The sequence below is a fragment of the Cherax quadricarinatus genome, chromosome 32, assembly GCF_038502225.1.
Source record: "Cherax quadricarinatus isolate ZL_2023a chromosome 32, ASM3850222v1, whole genome shotgun sequence".
Classification (NCBI taxonomy): Eukaryota; Metazoa; Arthropoda; class Malacostraca; order Decapoda; family Parastacidae; genus Cherax; species Cherax quadricarinatus.
Genome location: NC_091323.1, coordinates 9,050,304 through 9,070,303, shown reverse-complemented (window position 1 = coordinate 9,070,303; position 20,000 = coordinate 9,050,304). Strand labels below are relative to the sequence as shown.

Sequence of the window (20,000 nt, the reverse complement as noted above, 5' to 3'; positions counted from 1 at the left end):
ACACGGGTTTAGCCCTTCAAACAAACTATAATAGCAATGTTCTTGTTATATGTACTAATAACACCTTTTGTTCCAGGACTTATTCAGTCAGTTGGAATAAGTGGTGCAGTAAAAAATCAGGACTTTAAATACGGAAGACATATATATTCGTAATAATATATATTTTCGTAAGAATATACACATTCGAAAGTATTTACATGTGTAAGCGTTGTTAACCAGGGGATAAGTTAGTATAACGATGATTGAACCACAACAGCCACTGCTTCCAACAGTGTCAAGCTAGTTCCAGTACTGCTCGCTATGATGGCTGACCACATTGACCAGCTGTACCAAGGGGATAACCTTGTTCATGTTGGCTACAAGAACATCACAAGGGTGTCCTTCCAGCTGCCCAAAATGAGGTGTGATGACCAACTAGATGTGATTAAGAATGGAGAAAGATTAAATGTTGACGCAGTTCGAACAGAAAAGGCCCAGTGTGATTCTTCCAAATTAAACACCGTGATGAGTGTGTCGGACAGGCCTGTGGCTAAACCAGACGTCTTGTTGACTGAAAGTGACAGACGTGAACTTCCTGATCTTATTTTGCCCACCGCACCAATCTACAGCTTCGATGAGGATGGGGAAATTTTGCAGCGTGTGAATACAATCACCCCCAGCAACAGTGAAGATTGTGGCTACCACAGTGAACCTTCTGAGGCTCTGTACGACGATACACTTCCGTGCAACATCAGTGACCACGTATCACCACCTCTCACGTCTACACCTAACAAAGACCTTCGACTTGATGTTGACTCGTGGCCTCGCATAGACCAGTCTTACGTCGTCAGAGAGGCTAGTGAGACCTCAGTCACATTGCCGTCCTTGCACCCGCTTATATCAGAGGAAGAACTGCAGTCCCTCCCGAATATCGACGACACACCTAGCGAGAGCTTTCACCTGAACCAGCCAGGCAGTGTGCCTCAGGACGACACCGAGGTTAACATCAAGTCAATACCTAATATCACCATCTTCAGCGAAGCTGGGAGGATTGATACCACTGAAGCAATTCCCAAGATTGACTTCCACGCTGCATCCATTGAGATGGTGGACGACTACCTCGAAGACAACTTCGATGAGCACCAGCTTAGTGACCTGTGCTCCACCGTCCTCGGAGAAACAGGTTAGTGCCTCTGTCTCACAGTTAGTGTTCTGTTTATGTCATGTTAACACTTGTAGATTTCCTTAGTCCCTTTCCCTCATCTTCCCTGTTATACGTTCTTAGCTTACATCAGGTCAGTAATAGTGGTATCACCTCAAATTTTTTGAAGAAATAAGTGAATAAGCGTTCAGATGTACATATTATGCATAATAGCATGGAACAGTGCAAGAAAAGGCTTTATAAAGAAAGACCTTCAGTGGAGGGCGCCATAATGCTGGTGAAGGACTCGTGAATGATGGAATTGCATCTCTCCTGCCTTTTATTGGGTCAATCCTCCTAACCGCTGCCCCTTCCCCAACCAACCAACCAACCATCTAGGTCCTGCATGACCATTACGACTGTAGCCCTTCGATATAAATGTAATAATAATCAATGAAAATGGTTTATATACCGACAAGTATATTAAGACAATATGTGGTTTTTGGTATTTTATTGTAAAGATGTGTCGTCCACCAGGGACTTTTATCTATTGATAAGGTCCCGGTGGGCGAAACATCTCAATAAATTGAAGATAGAGACACTTACGCAACGTATGGGAATCCTTAATTAAGATTCCCATATGTTGCATAAGTCTCAATCTTCAACTTGTCGGTTTTCAAAACCATTTATCACATCTCAATAAATGCCATAAAATGTACATTATCTTATTAAATATATTATGACAATCAAATGATTCTTGGAGACACTGGAAAAAATCCTTGATGCCATATTGATATGATTGCATACAGATGCGTTCGTAAAAATCCTGAAGTGAGATAATTCCAGTACCAGTTTTACTGTTTGTAAACACTAATTTTCGTTATGTGAATGGTAAATAATACCGAAAAGATTATAAATAAGACACAGTTGCATGCTCTGGGTAAGATAAGATAAGATTTGTTAGTATTTTTAACCTAGGGGAGTTAGTCGAGGATTGTCTGTCTGATTTCCATTCGGGTCCTTCAATCTTGTCCCCCCCAGGATGCGACCCACACCAGTCGACTAATACCCAGGTACCTACTTACTGCTAGATGAACATGGACAGTAAGTGTGAGGAAACATGCCCAACGTTTCACCCGTGCCGGGGATTGAACCACAGCCACTTAATGTGTGAAGCGAGAGCTTCAATCAGTGACTTTTTTCAGTTCAGAGAATATATACCGGAAGCAGTAGAAAATGAGGTAATCAGCTCCTTAAGCCTTGATCAAAGCTAAGGAACCGGACACCTTCTGTCAAGGATCAGGGACTGATTGCCTCGTCTTCCACTGTCTTGGGTGTATATTCTCTCACCTGAACTGAAAAATTGACTCTTATTGGCGAAAGTCATCATAGTGAAATTCCACAGTCACTTAAAACAACGGATATAGCCCCACTCCATAAAGGTGGCAGCAAAGCATTAGCTAAGAATTATAGATCAATAGCTCTGACGTCCCACATCATAAAAATCTTTGAAAGAGTGCTAAGAAGCAGGATTGCAAATCACCTGGATTCCCAAAATCTGCACAATCCAGGCCAACATGGGTTCAGGGCAGGTCGCTCCTGCCTCTCACAACTACTGGATCACTATGACATGGCCTTGGATACACTGGAAGAAAATCAGAATGCAGATGTAATATACACAGACTTTGCAAAAGCATTTGACAAATGCGATCATGGCGTAATAGCCCATAAAATACGTTCTAAAGGAATAACTGGGAAAGTGGGGAGATGGTTCTTCAACTTCCTAACAAATCGAACACAAAGAGTAGTGGTCAACAGAGTTAAATCGGAGGCTGCCATAGTGAAGAGCTCTGTTCCACAAGGCACAGTACTCGCCCCCATCTTATTCCTTATCCTCATATCAGACATAAACAGAGATGTACACCACAGCACCGTATCATCCTTTGCGGATGATACTAGGATCTGCATGAGGCTGTCATCTGCTGAGGACGCGGTTAACCTCCAAGAAGATATAAACAAAGTTTTCCAGTGGGCAACGGTAAACAATATGATGTTCAATGAGGACAAATTCCAACTACTCCGTTGTGGAAAACTGGAGGAGATAATAACTAGAACAGAGTATACTACTGACTCCGGCCATACAATAGAGCGGAAAAATAATGTAAGGGACCTGGGAGTAGTAATGTCTGAGGATCTCACTTTCAAGGATCACAACAGTGCCACGATCGCACGTGCAAAGAAAATGATAGGATGGATAATGAGAACTTTCAAAACGAGAGATGCGAAGCCCATGATGATCCTTTTCAAATCACTTGTTCTCTCTAGGCTGGAATACTGCTGTACATTAACATCTCCATTCAAAGCAGGTGAAATCGCAAATCTAGAGAGTGTACAGAGATCCTTTACTGCACGTATAAGTTCTGTCAAGCACCTTAACTACTGGGAACGCTTGGAAGCACTTGACTTGTACTCGTTGGAACGCAGGAGGGAGAGATATATCATAATCTACACTTGGAAAATCTTGGAAGGAATGGTCCCAAATCTGCACACAGAAATCACTCCCTACGAAAGTAAAAGACTAGGGCAGGCGATGCAAAATGCCCCCAATAAAAAGTAGGGGCGCCATTGGTACACTAAGGGAAAACACCATAAGTGTCCGGGGCCCAAGACTGTTCAACAGCCTCCCATCAAGCATTAGGGGAATTGCCAATAAACCCCTGGCTGCCTTCAAGAGAGAGCTGGACAGATACCTAAAGTCGGTGCCGGATCAGCCGGGCTGTGGCTCGTACGTTGGACTGCGTGCGGCCAGCAGTAACAGCCTAGTTGATCAGGCCCTGATCCATCGGGAGGCCTGGTCATGGACCGGGCCGCGGGGGCGTTGATCCCCGGAATAACCTCCAGGTAACCTCCAGGTAGTAAAGATAAGCAGATGTTGCACATTTGCTTTATGATTATTATTACAATCAAGGGGGAAGCGCTAAACCCGGAGGATTATACAGCGCCTGGGGGGGTATGTGGAAGGCATTCAGGCTTAATTTGGGGAACTGGAGCATAGATCCAATTCCCTAAATCAAGAGCCCCTCACCAACATCAAGGAACCTTCCTTGAGGGGATTTGCTTTATGAACATGTGCCTTATGCACATGTGCCTTATGCACATGTGCCTTATGCACATGTGTCTTATGCACATTTGTCTTATGCACATGTGTCTTATGAACATGTGTCTTATGCACATGTGCCTTATGAACATGTGTCTTATGCACATGTGTCTTATGAACATGTGCCTTATGAACATGTGTCTTATGCACATGTGCCTTATGCACATGTGCCTTATGCACATGTGTCTTATGCACATGTGTCTTATGCACATGTGTCTTATGAACATGTGTCTTATGCACATGTGCCTTATGAACATGATGTGTCTTATGCACATGTGCCTTATGCACATGTGCCTTATGCACATGTGTCTTATGCACATGTGTCTTATGAACATGTGTCTTATGAACATGTGTCTTATGCACATGTGTCTTATGCACATGTGTCTTATGCACATGTGTCTTATGAACATGTGCCTTATGCACATGTGCCTTATGCACATGTGTCTTATGCACATGTGTCTTATGCACATGTGTTTTATGCACATGTGTTTTATGCACATGTGTCTTATGCACATGCGTCTTATGCACATGTGTCTTATGCACATGTGTCTTATGCGCATGTGCCTTATGCACATGTGTCTTATGCACATGTGTCTTATGCACATGTGTCTTATGAACATGTGCCTTATGCACATGTGTCTTATGCACATGTGTCTTATGAACATGTGCCTTATGCACATGTGTCTTATGAACATGTGTCTTATGCACATGTGTCTTATGAACATGTGCCTTATGCACATGTGTCTTATACACATGTGTCTTATACACATGTGTCTTATGCACATGTGTCTTATACACATGTCTTATGCACATGTGTCTTATGCGCATGTGTCTTATGCACATGTGTCTTATGAACATGTGCCTTATGCACATGTGTCTTATACACATGTGTCTTATACACATGTGTCTTATGCACATGTCTTATGCACATGTGTCTTATGCACATGTGTCTTATGCACATGTGTCTTATGCACATGTGTCTTATGCACATGTGTCTTATGCACATGTGTCTTATGAACATGTGCCTTATGCACATGTGTCTTATGAACATGTGCCTTATGCACATGTGTCTTATACACATGTGTCTTATACACATGTGTCTTATGCACATGTGTCTTATGCACATGTGTCTTATGCACATGTGTCTTATGCACATGTGTCTTAGGCACATGTGTCTTATGCACATGTGTCTTATGCACATGTGCCTTATGCACATGTGCCTTATGCACATGTGTCTTATGCACATGTGTCTTATGAACATGTGTCTTATGAACGTGTGCCTTATGCACATGTGTCTTATGCACATGTGTCTTATGAACATGTGTCTTATGAACATGTGCCTTATGCACATGTGTCTTATGCACATGTGTCTTATGCACATGTGCCTTATGCACATGTGCCTTATGCACATGTGCCTTATGCACATGTGTCTTATACACATGTGTCTTATGCACATGTGTCTTATGCACATGTGTCTTATGCACATGTGTGTTGTTCCCGGCTCTAGACCTGAAACCAGAGACAGACGCTGAGGATTCCTCCGTGCACTATGTTGAGAAATGATCTTGTTCCATTGGGATTAATCTCCTTAAGCTCTAATCAATTTGAGCTGCCACTTCTGATCCACCAGACTGTTGAACTTACAGAGGTGATCAGCGAGCAGAGAGCAACAACTGTGAGCGTTGATCAGTTCAAACTTTAACAAAGTTAGTTTCTTGTAATTATCAGTTCACCTGTAACAACGTTACAGTAACAACGTTACAGTAACAACGTTACAGTAACAACGTTACAGTAACAACGTTACAGTAACAACGTTACAGTAACAACGTTACAGTAACAACGTTACAGTAACAACGTTACAGTAACAACGTTACAGTAACAACGTTACAGTAACAACTATTTGCACACTTCAGAAATCAATATAACAAACATTTAACTTCATTACCATATGGTATCTTCCGAGAGTGGATTATGGCCTCCACATCCCCCATAGTGACGGGTTCTTGGTTCAAGGGATGAGAGCTACTCTTAATTCATATATATATATATATATATATATATATATATATATATATATATATATATATATATATATATATATATATATATATATATACATAATTGTGCCCACGAACGAGTGGTATTGATCAATAACAACACTGTGACTAGCCAAGGACTCGAACCCATGCTGCTTTGGCCTGCCTCATGGTGAGCAAAAACACATAACGCCTTAATCCACTGGACCATACAAGCCTTAAGATTAGCGTATCCAGTGGAACACCATCATATGTCCTTGGGCAGCGAGTACAACATCCAGTTACGCTGGACGCGCTATTCTTAAGGAATGTATGGTCCAGTGGATTAAGGCGTCATGAGTTTTTGCTCACCATGAGGCAGGCCAAAGCAGCATGGGTTCGAGTCCTTGGCTAGTCACAGTGTTGTTATTGATCAATACCACTCGTTCGTGGTCACAATAATATAAAATACTGCTCGTTGTACTAGTACACCAAACAGGGACTAGAATGAAATTAGCCTAGAGTTATCCACACCATCGTGGGGATATAGTTTTGGAGTGGCACCAACCACTCCAAAACTATATCCCCACCTGCTTTTAACATTTTTATCTTTATCCCATCAATCCCAGCTGCCTTACCCCCTTTCATTTTACCTACTGCCTCACGAACTTCCTCCAAACTCACAACTGGCTCTTCCTCACTCCTACAAGATGTTATTCCTGCTTGCCCTATACACGAAATCACAGCTTCCCTATCTTCATCAACATTTAACAATTCCTCAAAATATTCCCTCCATCTTCCCAATACCTCTAACTCTCCATTTAATAACTCTCCTCTCCTATTTTTAACTGACAAATCCATTAGTTCTCTAGGCTTCCTTAACTTGTTAATCTCACTCCTAAACTTTTTCTTATTTTCAACAAAATTTGTTGATAACATCTCACCCACTCTCTCATTTGCTCTCTTTTTATATTTCTTCACCACTCTCTTAACCTCTCTCTTTTTCTCCATACACTCTTCCCTCCTTGCATCACTTCTGCTTTGTAAAAACTTCTCATATGCTAACTTTTTCTCCCTTACTACTATCTTTACATCATCATTCCACCAATCGCTCCTCTTCCCTCTCGCACCCACTTTCCTGTAACCACAAACTTCTGGTGAACACTCTAACACTACTTTTTTAAACTTACCCCATACCTCTTCGACCCCATTGCCTATGCTCTCATTAGCCCATCTATCCTCCAATAGCTGTTTATATCTTACCCTAACTGCCTCCTCTTTTAGTTTATAAACCTTCACCTCTCTCTTCCCTAATGCTTCTATTCTCCTTGTATCCCATCTACCTTTTACTCTCAGTGTAGCTACAACTAAAAATTGATCTGATATATCTGTGGCCCCTCTATAAACATGTACATCCTGAAGTCTACTCAACAGTCTTTTATCTACCAATACATAATCCAACAAACTAATGTCATTTCGCCCTACATCATATCTTGTATACTTATTTATCCTCTTTTTCTTAAATTATATATTACCTATAACTAAACCCCTTTCTATACAAAGTTCAATCAAAGGGCTTTCATTATCATTTACACCTGGCACCCCAAACTTACCTACCACACCCTCTCTAAAAGTTTCTCCTACTTTAGCATTCAGGTCCCCTACCACAATTTCTCTCTCACTTGGTTCAAAGGTTCCTATACATTCACTTAACATCTCCCAAAATCTCTCTCTCTCCTCTACATTCCTCTCTTCTCCAGGTGCATACACGCTTATTATGACCCACTTTTCGCATCCAGCCTTTACTTTAATCCACATAATCCTTGAATTTACACATTCATATTCTCATTTCTCCTTCCATAACTGATCTTTCAACATTACTGCTACCCCTTCCTTAGCTCTAACTCTCTCAGATACTCCAGATTTAACCCCATTTATTTCCCTCCACCGAAACTCCACTACCCCCTTCAGCTTTGTATCGCTTAGGGCCAGGACATTCAACTTCTTTTCATCCATAACATCAGCAATCATCTGTTTCTTGTCATCCGCACTACATCTATGCACATTCAAGCATCCCAGTTTTATAAAGTTTTTCTTCTTCTCTTTTTTAGTAAATGTCTACAGGAGAAGGGGTTACTAGCCCATCGCTCCCGGCATTTCAGTCGCCTCATCGACACACATGGCTTACGGAGGAAAGATTCTTTTCCACTTCCCCATGGACAATAGAAGAAATAAAGAACAAGAGCTATTTAGAACAAGGAGAAAAACCTAGATGTATGTATATATATATGCATGTGCGTGTCTGAGAAGTGTGACCAAAGTGTAAGTAGGAGTAGCAAGATATTCCTGTTATCTAGCGTGTTTATGAGACAGAAAAAGAAACCAGCAATCATACCATCATGCAAAACAGTTACAGGTTTCTGTTTCACAGTCATCTGGCAGGACGGTAGTACTTCCCTGGGTGGTTGCTGTCTACAAACCTACTACCGAATATGTAAAACTGGTCAATTAGCAAGAACTCCTTTCTAAAAATTTCTCTTATACGTTTGAAGATATATTTTTTTTCATTTATGTTAATATAAAATTTTTTAATTTTGCTCCAATAGAATCTTAGAAAACTTACCTAACCTTATTATAACAAGAGTAATTTATTTTAGCCTAACCCAACTAAATATATTTTAGATTTGTTTACAGTAATTTAATACTAAACAAACACAGCGAAATACATTTTTTTCGTTAGGTTCAGAATGATTTTGGCGAAATTATTGCATACACAAATATTCACTTGTCCTATATATATATATATATATATATATATATATATATATATATATATATATATATATATATATATATATATATATATATATATATAAACATTGTCTCTTTGTCCACAGCAGGACTCAAACCTGCAAACTCTGTATCAGAGTAACCAGTACTTTACCATAGAGCTAGATCCCAGATCACATACCATGACTCGTTGTTGCCTCCCTGTCAGGTATTTTCTGATCCATTGCAGTGCCCTTCCCGTTATACGTGCTTGATCCTCTAGCTTCTGCACTAATCTCGTGTGAGGAACTGTGCCGAAGGCCTTCTTGCAGTCCATGAAAATGCAATCAACCCACCCCTCTCTCTCGTGTCTTTCTTCTGTTACTTTATCATAAAACTCCAGAAGGTCTGTGACACAGGATTTGCCTTCCATGAAACCGTGCTGGTTGTCGTTTATACTCTTTTTCTGTTGCAGGTGATCCACCACTCTCCTCCTGATAATCTTCTCCATGACTCTACTATCTATACACATCAGTGATACTGGTCTGTAGCTGAGTGCCCATAGGGGGCTGCTGCAGGGGTGGGGTTTGTGATGTGGAAGTTGGGGCAGAGGGAACAGTGTGTGGATTTTGGTTTAGATTGTTCAGTTGCATTGGGGTTGTCGTGGTTGGAGTCCTTCTGCTGGTGTTTCTGGAGGGTGTGTTTGCCCTTCCACCTTAGTCTTGGTTCTGCTAATCTTCATCAATGCATCTCGTTCCTCCTTTCATCTTTGTACCCTCCCTTTCAGCATTGTCCTTTCTTGTGTTCTGTCACAATCGAGGTACACTGCCCGGTACTCCGGTTTGCCCCTCAGTCGTTCTTTCTCCTGCAGGATCCTGGTTCGAGCTGATTCTGCCTTGAAAATTACTTTGACAGTTCGTTTCTTTCTACTCACAAACTACCCAGTTCTCCAAAAATTTGTCACTTGGGTCATGTCGCCCTAACCTTTCATGATACCTTCAATTGCTTTTTTTTCCCCCTGTTTTCTTTCATCGTAGATTTCCCCTTCTACTTCTTGGACCCTGTAGACAAACACTGACCTCTCACTTTCCTCCTTCCACTGTCTCTCCCTTTGCATCCTCTGAGGTGTTTTAGTTCCTTCCATTGAAACGTTCCTGCCATTGCTGAAGCCCCTATGCACAGTAGTCTGTCTTTCCTGCTCAGCTGTTCCTTGCCACTGCAGCTGTCTGTTAGAGTCTCTGCATATGGCATAGCTCCTTCATTGTCTTCAGGGCTCTCATTTGATCTTAGTGTGCTCCTTGTCTTTTCCTGGGCCCAAAGTGGGTCTGATAGGGCCTTTGCATATGGCATAGCTCCTTTTCTCCCTACAGTCTCCTTGTCTGTGATTGATATAGAAGTTCCTGATGTCATGTCTGTACTATCATTTGTCTCTCTAATCTGTTTCAGGTTGTTTTTAGTTCCTCTTCTAAGCACTGTATCTTATCTTCCTACAATCTTCAGCTATCCTGTCCTCCATTTTCTTGCCAAGCTCTTCTAGCTTCCTTCCCCAGCTCAAAAAACTGACTTCCTTTTTTTGAGCTCTAACTCCCACACTTCCCTCCCAGGTTCATCCACCAGACCCCTGATTCTCCGCCCTTTTGGGTAACCCATTTTTATTTTTACCACAGAAAGAAGCTTACACATTTTACCACAGAAACAAGCTTATGTATTTTCAGAGTGTGTGACTGTGTGTGTGGGGGGGGAAGGGGTGAGGGAAAAGGCTAGGAGTGAGGGGGAAGAGGGGGAAGCCAGAGGGGAGGAGTAGGAGGAAAAGGAAGATGAATGTAAGATGATTGGGACAGATCATGTGTCACTTCTCGGGCTGTTCACTGACACTGTAAACTTTCGATGGTCCTGGCAATGGCTTTGTGGGCCAGAAACTACTAAAGATTTACGAGGGCAAACGATCTGTTATTCCCACGGTGTGGGTGTGTGTGTACTCACCTAGTTGAGATTGCGGGGGTCGAGTCCGAGCTCCTCCCCCGCAACCTCAACTAGGTGAGTACACACACATCCACACCGTGGGAATAACAGATCGTTTGCCCTCGTAAATCTTTAGTAGTTTCTGGCCCACAAAGCCATTGTGTGTGTGTGTGTGTGTGTGTGTTTGTGTGTGTGTGTGTGTGTGTGTGTGTGTGTGTGTGTGTATGTGTGTGTGTGTGTGTGTGTGTATGTGTGTGTGTGTGTGTGTGTACTCACCTATTTGTACTCACCTATTTGTGGTTGCAGGGGTCGAGTCCTAGCTCCTGGCCCCGCCTCTTCACCAGTTGCTACTAGGCCGTCTCTCTCCCCGCTCCATGAGCTTTATCAAACCTCGTCTTAAAACTGTGTATGGTTCCTGCCTCCATTACGTTATTTTCTAGGCTATTCCACTGCCTTACAACTCTATGACTGAAGAAATACTTCCTACTATCTCTCTGACTCATTTGTGTCTTCAACTTCCAATTGTGGCCTCTTGTTTCTGTGTCCCCTCCCTGGAACATCCTGTCCTTGTCCACCTTGTCTATTCCACGCAGTATTTTATATGTCGTTATCATGTCTCCCCTGACCCTCCTGTCCTCCAGTGTCGTCAGGCCGATTTCCCTTAATCTTTCTTCATAGGACATTCCCCTTAGCTCTGGAACTAACCTTGTCGCAAACCTTTGTACTTTCTCTAGTTTCTTGACGTGCTTTATCAAGTGCGGGTTCCAAACAGGTGCTGCATACTCCAGTATGGGCCTGACATACACAGTGTACAGTGTCTTGAATGATTCCTTACTAAGGTGTCGGAATGCTGTTCTCAGGTTTGCCAGGCGCCCATATGCTGCAGCAGTTATCTGATTGATGTGTGCTTCCGGAGACATGCTCGGTGTTATACTCACCCCAAGATCTTTCTCCTTGAGTGAGGTTTGCAGTCTTTAGCCACCTAGCCTATACTCTGTCTGTGCCCTTCCCCTATCTTCATGACTTTGCATTTGGCAGGATTAAATTCGAGAAGCCATTTGCTGGACCAGGTGTCCAGTCTGTCCAGGTCTCTTTGAAGTCCTGCCTGGTCCTCATCAGATTTAATTCTCCTCATTAACTTCACATCATCTGCAAACAGGGACACTTCTGAGTCTAACCCTTCCGTCATGTCGTTCACATATACCAAAAAGAGCACTGGTCCTAGGACCGACCCCTGTGGGACCCCGCTCGTCACAGGTGCCCACTGTGATACATCATTACGTACCATGACTCGTTGTTGCCTCCCTGTCAGGTATTCTCTGATCCATTGCAGTGCCCTTCCTGTTATATGCGCCTGATGCTCTAGCTTCTGCACTAATCTCTTGTGAGGAACTGTGTCAAAGGCCTTCTTGCAGTCCAAGAAGATGCAATCAACACACCCCTCTCTCTCTTGTCTTACTTCTGTTATTTTATCATAAAACTCCAGAAGGTTTGTGACACAGGATTTGCCTTCCGTGAATCCGTGCTGGTTGGCATTTATACTCCTGTTCCGTTCCAGGTGCTCCACCACTCTCCTCCTGATAATCTTCTCCATAATTTTGCATACTATACACGTCAATGACACAGGTCTATAGTTTAGTGCCTCTTTTCTGTCTCCTTTTTTGAAAATGGGAACTACATTTGCCGTCTTCCATACCTCAGGTAGTTGCCCAGTTTCCAGGGATGTGTTGAAGATTGTGGTAAGTGGTACGCACAACATATCTGCTCCCTCTCTAAGGACCCACGGAGAGATGTTGTCCGGTCCCATTGCCTTTGAGGTATCGATGTCCCTTAGCAGTTTCTTCACCTCCTCCTCATCTGTATGTATGTCGTCCAACACTTGTTGGTGTATTCCTTGCTGGTGTCCCCATCTGGTCTGTCCCCCCAGAGTCCTTCCTGTCTCTACTGTGTGTGTGTATGTGTGTGTGTTTGTGTGTGTGTGTGTGTGTGTGTGTGTGTGTGTGTGTGTGTGTGTGTGTGTGTGTGTGTGTGTGTGTGTGTGTGTGTATGTGTTACTTACCATTTGGTCCTAGGCACATGTCGATTAGACACTAGGCCTGTTGTATGTGCATGTACTCACCTAGTTGTACTCACCTAGTTGAGGTTGCGGGGGTCGAGTCCGAGCTCCTGGCCCCGCCTCTTCACTGAACGCTACTAGGTCACTCTCCCTGAGCCGTGAGCTTTATCATACCTCTGCTTAAAGCTATGTATGGATCCTGCCTCCACTACATCGCTTCCCAAACTATTCCACTTACTGACTACTCTGTCGCTGAAGAAATACTTCCTAACATCCCTGTGATTCATCTGTGTCTTCAGCTTCCAACTGTGTCCCCTTGTTACTGTGTCCAATCTCTGGAACATCCTGTCTTTGTCCACCTTGTCAATGTGTGTGTGTGTGTGTGTGTGTGTGTGTGTGTGTGTGTGTGTGTGTGTGTGTGTATGTGTGTGTGTGTGTGTGTGTGTGTGTGTGTGTGTGTGTGTGTGTGTGTACGTGTGTGCATGTGTGTGTGTGTGTGTGTGTGTGTGTGTGTGTGTGTGTGTGTGTGTTTGTGTGTGTGTGTGTTTGTGTGTGTGTACTCACCTAGTTCTCACCTAGTTGAGGTTGCGGGGGTCGAGTCCGAGCTCCTGGCCCCGCCTCTTCACTGATCGCTACTAGGTTCTCCCTGAGCCGTGAGCTTTATCATACCTCTGCTTAAAGCTATGTATGGATCCTGCCTCCATACATCGCTTCCCAAACCCACTACTGACTACTCTGTGGCTGAAGAAATACTTCCTAACATCCCTGTGATTCATCTGTGTCTTTAGCTTCCAACTGTGTCCCCTTGTTACTGTGTCCAATCTCTGGAACATCCTGTCTTTGTCCACCTTGTCAATTCCTCTCAGTATTTTGTATGTTGTTATCATGTCCCCCCTATCTCTCCTGTCCTCCAGTGTCGTCAGGTTGATTTCCCTTAACCTCTCCTCGTAGGACATACCTCTTAGCTCTGGGACTAGTCTTGTTGCAAACCTTTGCACTTTCTCTAGTTTCTTTACTAGGTGTGGGTTCCAAACTGGTGCCGCATACTCCAATATGGGCCTAACGTATACGGTGTACAGGGTCCTGTCCTTATTAAGATGTCGGAATGCTGTTCTGAGGTTTGCTAGGCGCCCATATGCTGCAGCAGTTATTTGGTTGATGTGCGCTTCAGGAGATGTTGGTGTTATACTCACCCCAAGATCTTTTTCCAGGTTTGTAGTCTCTGACCCCCTAGACTGTACTCCGTCTGCGGCCTTCTTTTTCCCCTCTCAGACTTTGCACTTTGGGATTGAACTATTGCTGGACCAGTTCTGCGCCTGTCCAGATCCCTTTGTAGTTCTGCCTGGTCTTGATCGAGTGTATTCTTCTCATCAACTTCACGTCTCTGCAAACAGGGACACCTGTCTATTCCTTCCGTCAGTCGTACCAGAAACAGCACTGGTCCTAGGACTGACCCCTGCGGGACCCCGCTGGTCACAGGTGCCCACCTGACACCTCGCCAACCATGACTCGCTGCTGTCTTCCTGACAAGTATTCCCTGATCCATTGTAGTGCCTTCCCTGTTATCCCTGCTTGGTCCTCCAGTTTTTGCACCAATCTCTTGTGTGGAACTGTGTCAAACGCCTTCTTGCAGTCCAAGAAAATGCAATCCACCCACCCCTCTCTCTCTTGTCTTACTGCTGTCACATGTCATCCAGTAATGCTGGCTGCTGTTGATGAGATCATTCCTTTCTAGGTGTTATCCCTGTTTCGATAGATGTATTGAATATTGTTGTTAGGGGTACACATAGCGCCTCTGCTCCCTCTCTCAATACCCATGGGGAGATGTTATCTGGCCCCATTGCCTTTGCTCACTCAGAAGCCTCTTCACTTCTTCCTCGGTTGTGTGCACTGTGTCCAGCTTTGAATCTCTTGTTGAGTTCTTCACATACTTCCCGGTCATTTCCTGTTGTCTCTCCTCCTTCCTTCCTTAGCCTGATTACCTGGTCCTTGACTGTTGTTTTCCTCCCGATGTGGCTGTACAACAGTTTCGGGTCAGATTTGGCTTTCGCTGCTATGTCATTTTCATATTGTCTTTGGGCCTCCCTTCTTATCTGTGCATATTCATTTCTGGCTCTACGACTGTTCTCCTTATTCTCCTGGGTCCTGTGCCTTCTATATTTCTTCCATTCCCTAGCACACTTGGTTTTTGCCTCCCTGCACCTTTGGGTAAACCATGGGCTCATCCTGGCTTTTTCATTACTCCTGTTACCCTTGGGTACAAACCTCTCCTCAGCCTCCTTGCATTTTATTGCTATTCCACGTACACTTCCTAACATCCCTGTGATTCATCTGTGTCTTCAACTTCCAACTGTGTCCCCATGTTACTGTGTCCAATCTCTGGAATATCCTGTCTTTGTTCACCATGTCAATTTCTCTCAGTATTTTGTATGTCGTTATCATTTCCCCCCTATCTCTCCTGTCCTCCAGTGTCGTCAGGTTGATTTCCCTTAACCACTCCTCGTAGGACATTCCTCTTAGCTCTGGGACTAGTCTTGTTGCAAACTTTTGCACTTTCTCTAGTTTCTTTACGTGCTTTGCTAGGTGTGGGTTCCAAACTGGTGCCGCATACTCCAATATTGGCCTAACGTACACGGTGTACAGAGTCCTGAACGATTCCTTATTAAGATGTCGGAATGCTGTTCTGAGGTTTGCTAGACGCCCATATGCTGCAGCCGTTATATGGTTGATGTGCTCTTCAGGAGATGTGCCTGGTGTTATACTCACCCCAAGATCTTTTTCCTTGAGTGAGGTTTGTAGTCTCTGGGCCCCTCGACTGTACTCTGTCTGCGGTCTTCTTTGACCTTCACCAATCTTCATGACTTTGCACTTGGTGAGATTGAACTCCAGGAGCCAATTGCTGGACCAGGTCTGCAGCCTGTCCAGATCCCTTTGTAGTTCTACCTGGTCTTCGATCGAGTGAATTCTTCTCATCAACTTCACGTCATCTGCAAACAGGGACACCTCGGAGTCTATTCCTTCCATCATATCGTTCACAGATACCAGAAACAGCACTGGTCCTAGGACTGATCCCTGTGGGACCCCGCTGGTCACAGGTGCCCACTCTGACAATCTCTCTGTTTAGATAGATGAATTGAATATTGTTGTTAGGGGTACACATAGCGCCTATGCTGTGTGTGTGTGTGTGTGTATGTGTGTGTATGCTTTGTGTGTGTGTGTGTGTGTGTGTGTGTGTGTGTGTGTGTGTGTGTGTGTGTGTGTGTGTGTGTGTGTGTATGTGTGTGTGTGTGTGTGTGGTGTGTGTGTGTGTGTGTGTGTGTGTGTGTGTGTGTGTGTGTGTGTGTGTGTGTGTGTGGTGTGTGTGTGTTGTGAGTGTGTTGTGTGTGTGTGTGTGTTGTGTGTGTGTGTGTGTGTGTGTGTGTGTGTGTGTGTGTGTGTGAGTGTGTGTGTGTGTGTGTTGTGTGTGTGTGTTGTGTGTGTATTGTGTACGTGTGTGTATATATGTGTGTGTGTGTGTGTGTGTGTGTGTGTGTGTGGGTGTATGTGTGTGTGTGTGTGTGTGTGTGTGTGTGTGTGTGTGTGTGTGTGTGTGTACTCACCTATTTGTACTCACCTATTTGTGGTTCACGGGGTCGAGTCATAGCTCCTGGCCCCGCCTCTTCGCTGACTGCTACTAGGTCCTCTCTCTCCCTGCTCCATGAGCTTTATCATACCTCGCCTTAAAACTATGTATGGTTCCCGCCTCCACTACGTCACTTTCTAGGCTATTCAACGGCCTGACTACTCTATGATTGAAGAAATACTTCCTAACATCCCTTTGATTCATCTGAGTCTTCAACTTCCAATTGTGACCTCTTGTGTCTGTGTCCCTTCTCTGGAATATCCCGTTTTGTCCACCTTGTCTATTCCGCGCAGTATTTTATATGTCGTTATCATGTCTCCCCTGACCCTCCTGTCCTCCAGTGTCGTCAGGACGATTTCCCTCAACCCTTCTTCGTAGGACAATCCCCGTAGCTCTGGGACTAGTCTTGTTGCAAACCTTTGCACTGTCTCTAATTTCTTGACGTGCTTGACTAGGTGTGGATTCCAAACTGGTGCTGCATACTCCAGTATGGGCCTGACGTAAATGGTATACAGAATCTTGAACGAATCCTTACTGAGGTATCGGAACGCTATCCGTAGGTTTGCCAGGCGCCCGTATGGTGCAGCAGTTATCTGATTGATGTGCGCCTCAGGTGTGTGTACTCACCTAGTTGTACTCACCTAGTTGAGGTTGCGGGGGTCGAGTCCGAGCTCCTGGCCCCGCCTCTTCACTGATCGCTACTAGGTCACTCTCCCTGAGCCGTGAGCTTTATCATACCTCTGCTTAAAGCTATGTATGGATCCTGCCTCCACTACATCGCTTCCCAAACTATTCCACTTACTGACTACTCTGTGGCTGAAGAAATACTTCCTAACATCCCTGTGATTCATCTGTGTCTTCAGCTTCCAACTGTGTCCCCTTGTTACTGTGTCCAATCTCTGGAACATCCTGTCTTTGTCCACCTTGTCAATTCCTCTCAGTATTTTGTATGTCGTTATCATGTCCCCCCTATTTCTCCTGTCCTCCAGTGTCGCCAGGTTGATTTCCCTTAACCTCTCCTCGTAGGACATTTCTCTTAGCTCTGGGACTAGTCTTGTTGCAAACCTTTGCACTTTCTCTAGTTTCTTTACTTGCTTGGCTAGGTGTGGGTTCCAAACTGGTGCCGCATACTCCAATATGGGCCTAACGTACACGGTGTACAGGGTCCTGAATGATTCCTTATTAAGATGTCGGAATGCTGTTCTGAGGTTTGCTAGGCGCCCATATGCTGCAGCCGTTATTTGCTTGATGTGCGCTTCAGGAGATGTGCCTGGTGTTATACTCACCCCAAGATCTTTTTCCTTGAGTGAGGTTTGTAGTCTCTGGCCCCTAGACTGTACTCCGTCTGCGGTCTTCTTTGCCCTTCCCCAATCTTCATGACTTTGCACTTGGTGGGATTGAACTCCAGGAGCCAATTGCTGGACCAGGTCTGCAGCCTGTCAAGATCCCTTTGTAGTTCTGCCTGGTCTTCGATCGAGTGAATTCTTCTCATCAACTTCACGTCATCTGCAAACAGGGACACCTCAGAGTCTATTCCTTCCGTCATGTCGTTCACAAATACCAGAAACAGCACTTGTCCTAAGACTGACCCCTGTGGGACCCCGCTGGTCACAGGTGCCCACTCTGACACCTCGCCACATACCATGACTCGCTGCTGTCTTCCTGACAAGTATTCCCTGATCCATTGTAGTGCCTTCCCTGTTATCCCTGCTTGATCCTCCAGTTTTTGCACCAATCTCTTGTGAGGAACTGTGTCAAACGCCTTCTTGCAGTCCAAGAAAATGCAATTCACCCACCCCTCTCTCTCTTGTCTTACTGCTGTCACCATGTCATAGAACTCCAGTAGGTTTGTGACACAGGATTTCCTGTCCCTGAAACCATGTTGGCTGCTGTTGATGAGATCGTTCCTTTCAGGTGTTCTACCACTCTTCTCCTGATAATCTTCTCCATGATTTTGCATACTATACATGTCAGTGACACTGTGTATGTGTATGTGTGTGTGTGTGTGTGTGTGTGTGTGTGTGTGTGTGTGTGTGTGTGTGTGTGTGTGTGTGTGTGTGTGTGTGTGTGTGTGTGTGTGTGTGTGTGTGTGTGTGTGTGTGTGTGTGTGTGTGTGTGCGTGTGTGTGTGTGTGTGTATACTCACCTAGTTGTACTCACCTAGTTGAGGTTGCAGGGTTCGAGTCCTAGCTCCTGTCCCCGCCTCTTCACGGGTCGGTACTAGGTAACTCTCCCTGAACCGTGAGCTTTATCATACCTCTGCTTAAAGCTGTGTATGGATCCTGCCTCCACTACATCGCTTCCCAAGCTATTCCACTTCCTGACTACTGTGTGGCTGAAGAAATACTTCCTAACATCCCTGTGATTCATCTGTGTCTTCAACTTCCAACTGTGTCCCCTTGTTACTGTGTCCACTCTCTGGAACATCCTGTCTTTATCCACCTTGTCAATTCCTCTCAGTATTTTGTATGTCGTTATCATGTTGTCCCTATCTCTTCTATCCTCCAGTGTCGTCAGGTTGATTTCCCTTAACCTCTCCTCGTAGGACATACCTCTTCGCTCTGGGACTAGTCTTGTTGCAAACCTTTGCACTTTCTCTAGTTTCTTTACGTGCTTTGCTAGGTTATGTGTTCCAAACTGATGCCGCATATTCCAATATGGGCCTAACGTACACCGTGTCCAGGGTCCTGAATGATTCCTTATTAAGTGTTCTGAGGTTTGCTAGGCGCCCATATGCTGCAGCCGTTACTTAGTTGATGTGCGCTTCAGGAGATGTGCCTGGTGTTATACTCACCCCAAGATCTTTTTCCTTGAGTGAGGTTTGTAGTCTCTGGCCCACTAGACTGTACTCCGTCTGCGGTCTTCTTTGCCCTTCCCCAATCTTCATGACTTTGCACTTGGTGGGATTGAACTCCAGGACCCAATTGCTGGACCAGGTCTGCAGCCTGTCCAGATCCCTTTGTAGTTTTGCCTGGTCTTCGATCGAGTGAATTCTTCTCATCAACTTCACGTCATCTGCAAACAGGGACACCTCGGAGTCTATTCGTTCCGTCATGTCGTTCACAAATACCAGAAACAGCACTGATCCTAGGACTGACCCCTGTGGGACCCAGCTGGTCACAGATGCCCACTCTGACACCTCTCTACGTACCATGACTCGCTGCTGTCTTCCTGACAAATATTCCCTGATCCATTGTAGTGCCTTCCCTGTTATCCCTGCTTGGTCCTCCAGTTTACGCACTAATCTCTTGTGTGGAACTGTGTCAAACGCTTTCTTGCAGTCCAAGAAAATGCAATCCA

The 20,000-nt window shown here is 44.5% G+C and overlaps 1 protein-coding gene across 1 annotated transcript in view; it reads left to right on the top strand.

The window, feature by feature from the left end:
- The window catches only part of LOC128690094 (uncharacterized), a 210,967-nt gene that overhangs the window by 40,001 nt on the left and 150,966 nt on the right, over positions 1 to 20,000 (top strand). Inside the window, exon 2 of the mRNA XM_070090445.1 lies at positions 77 to 1,162. Within this exon, the coding sequence (XP_069946546.1) occupies positions 301 to 1,162 (862 nt within the window). The 5' untranslated portion in view covers positions 77 to 300. The remainder of the gene's footprint in view (positions 1 to 76; positions 1,163 to 20,000) is intronic.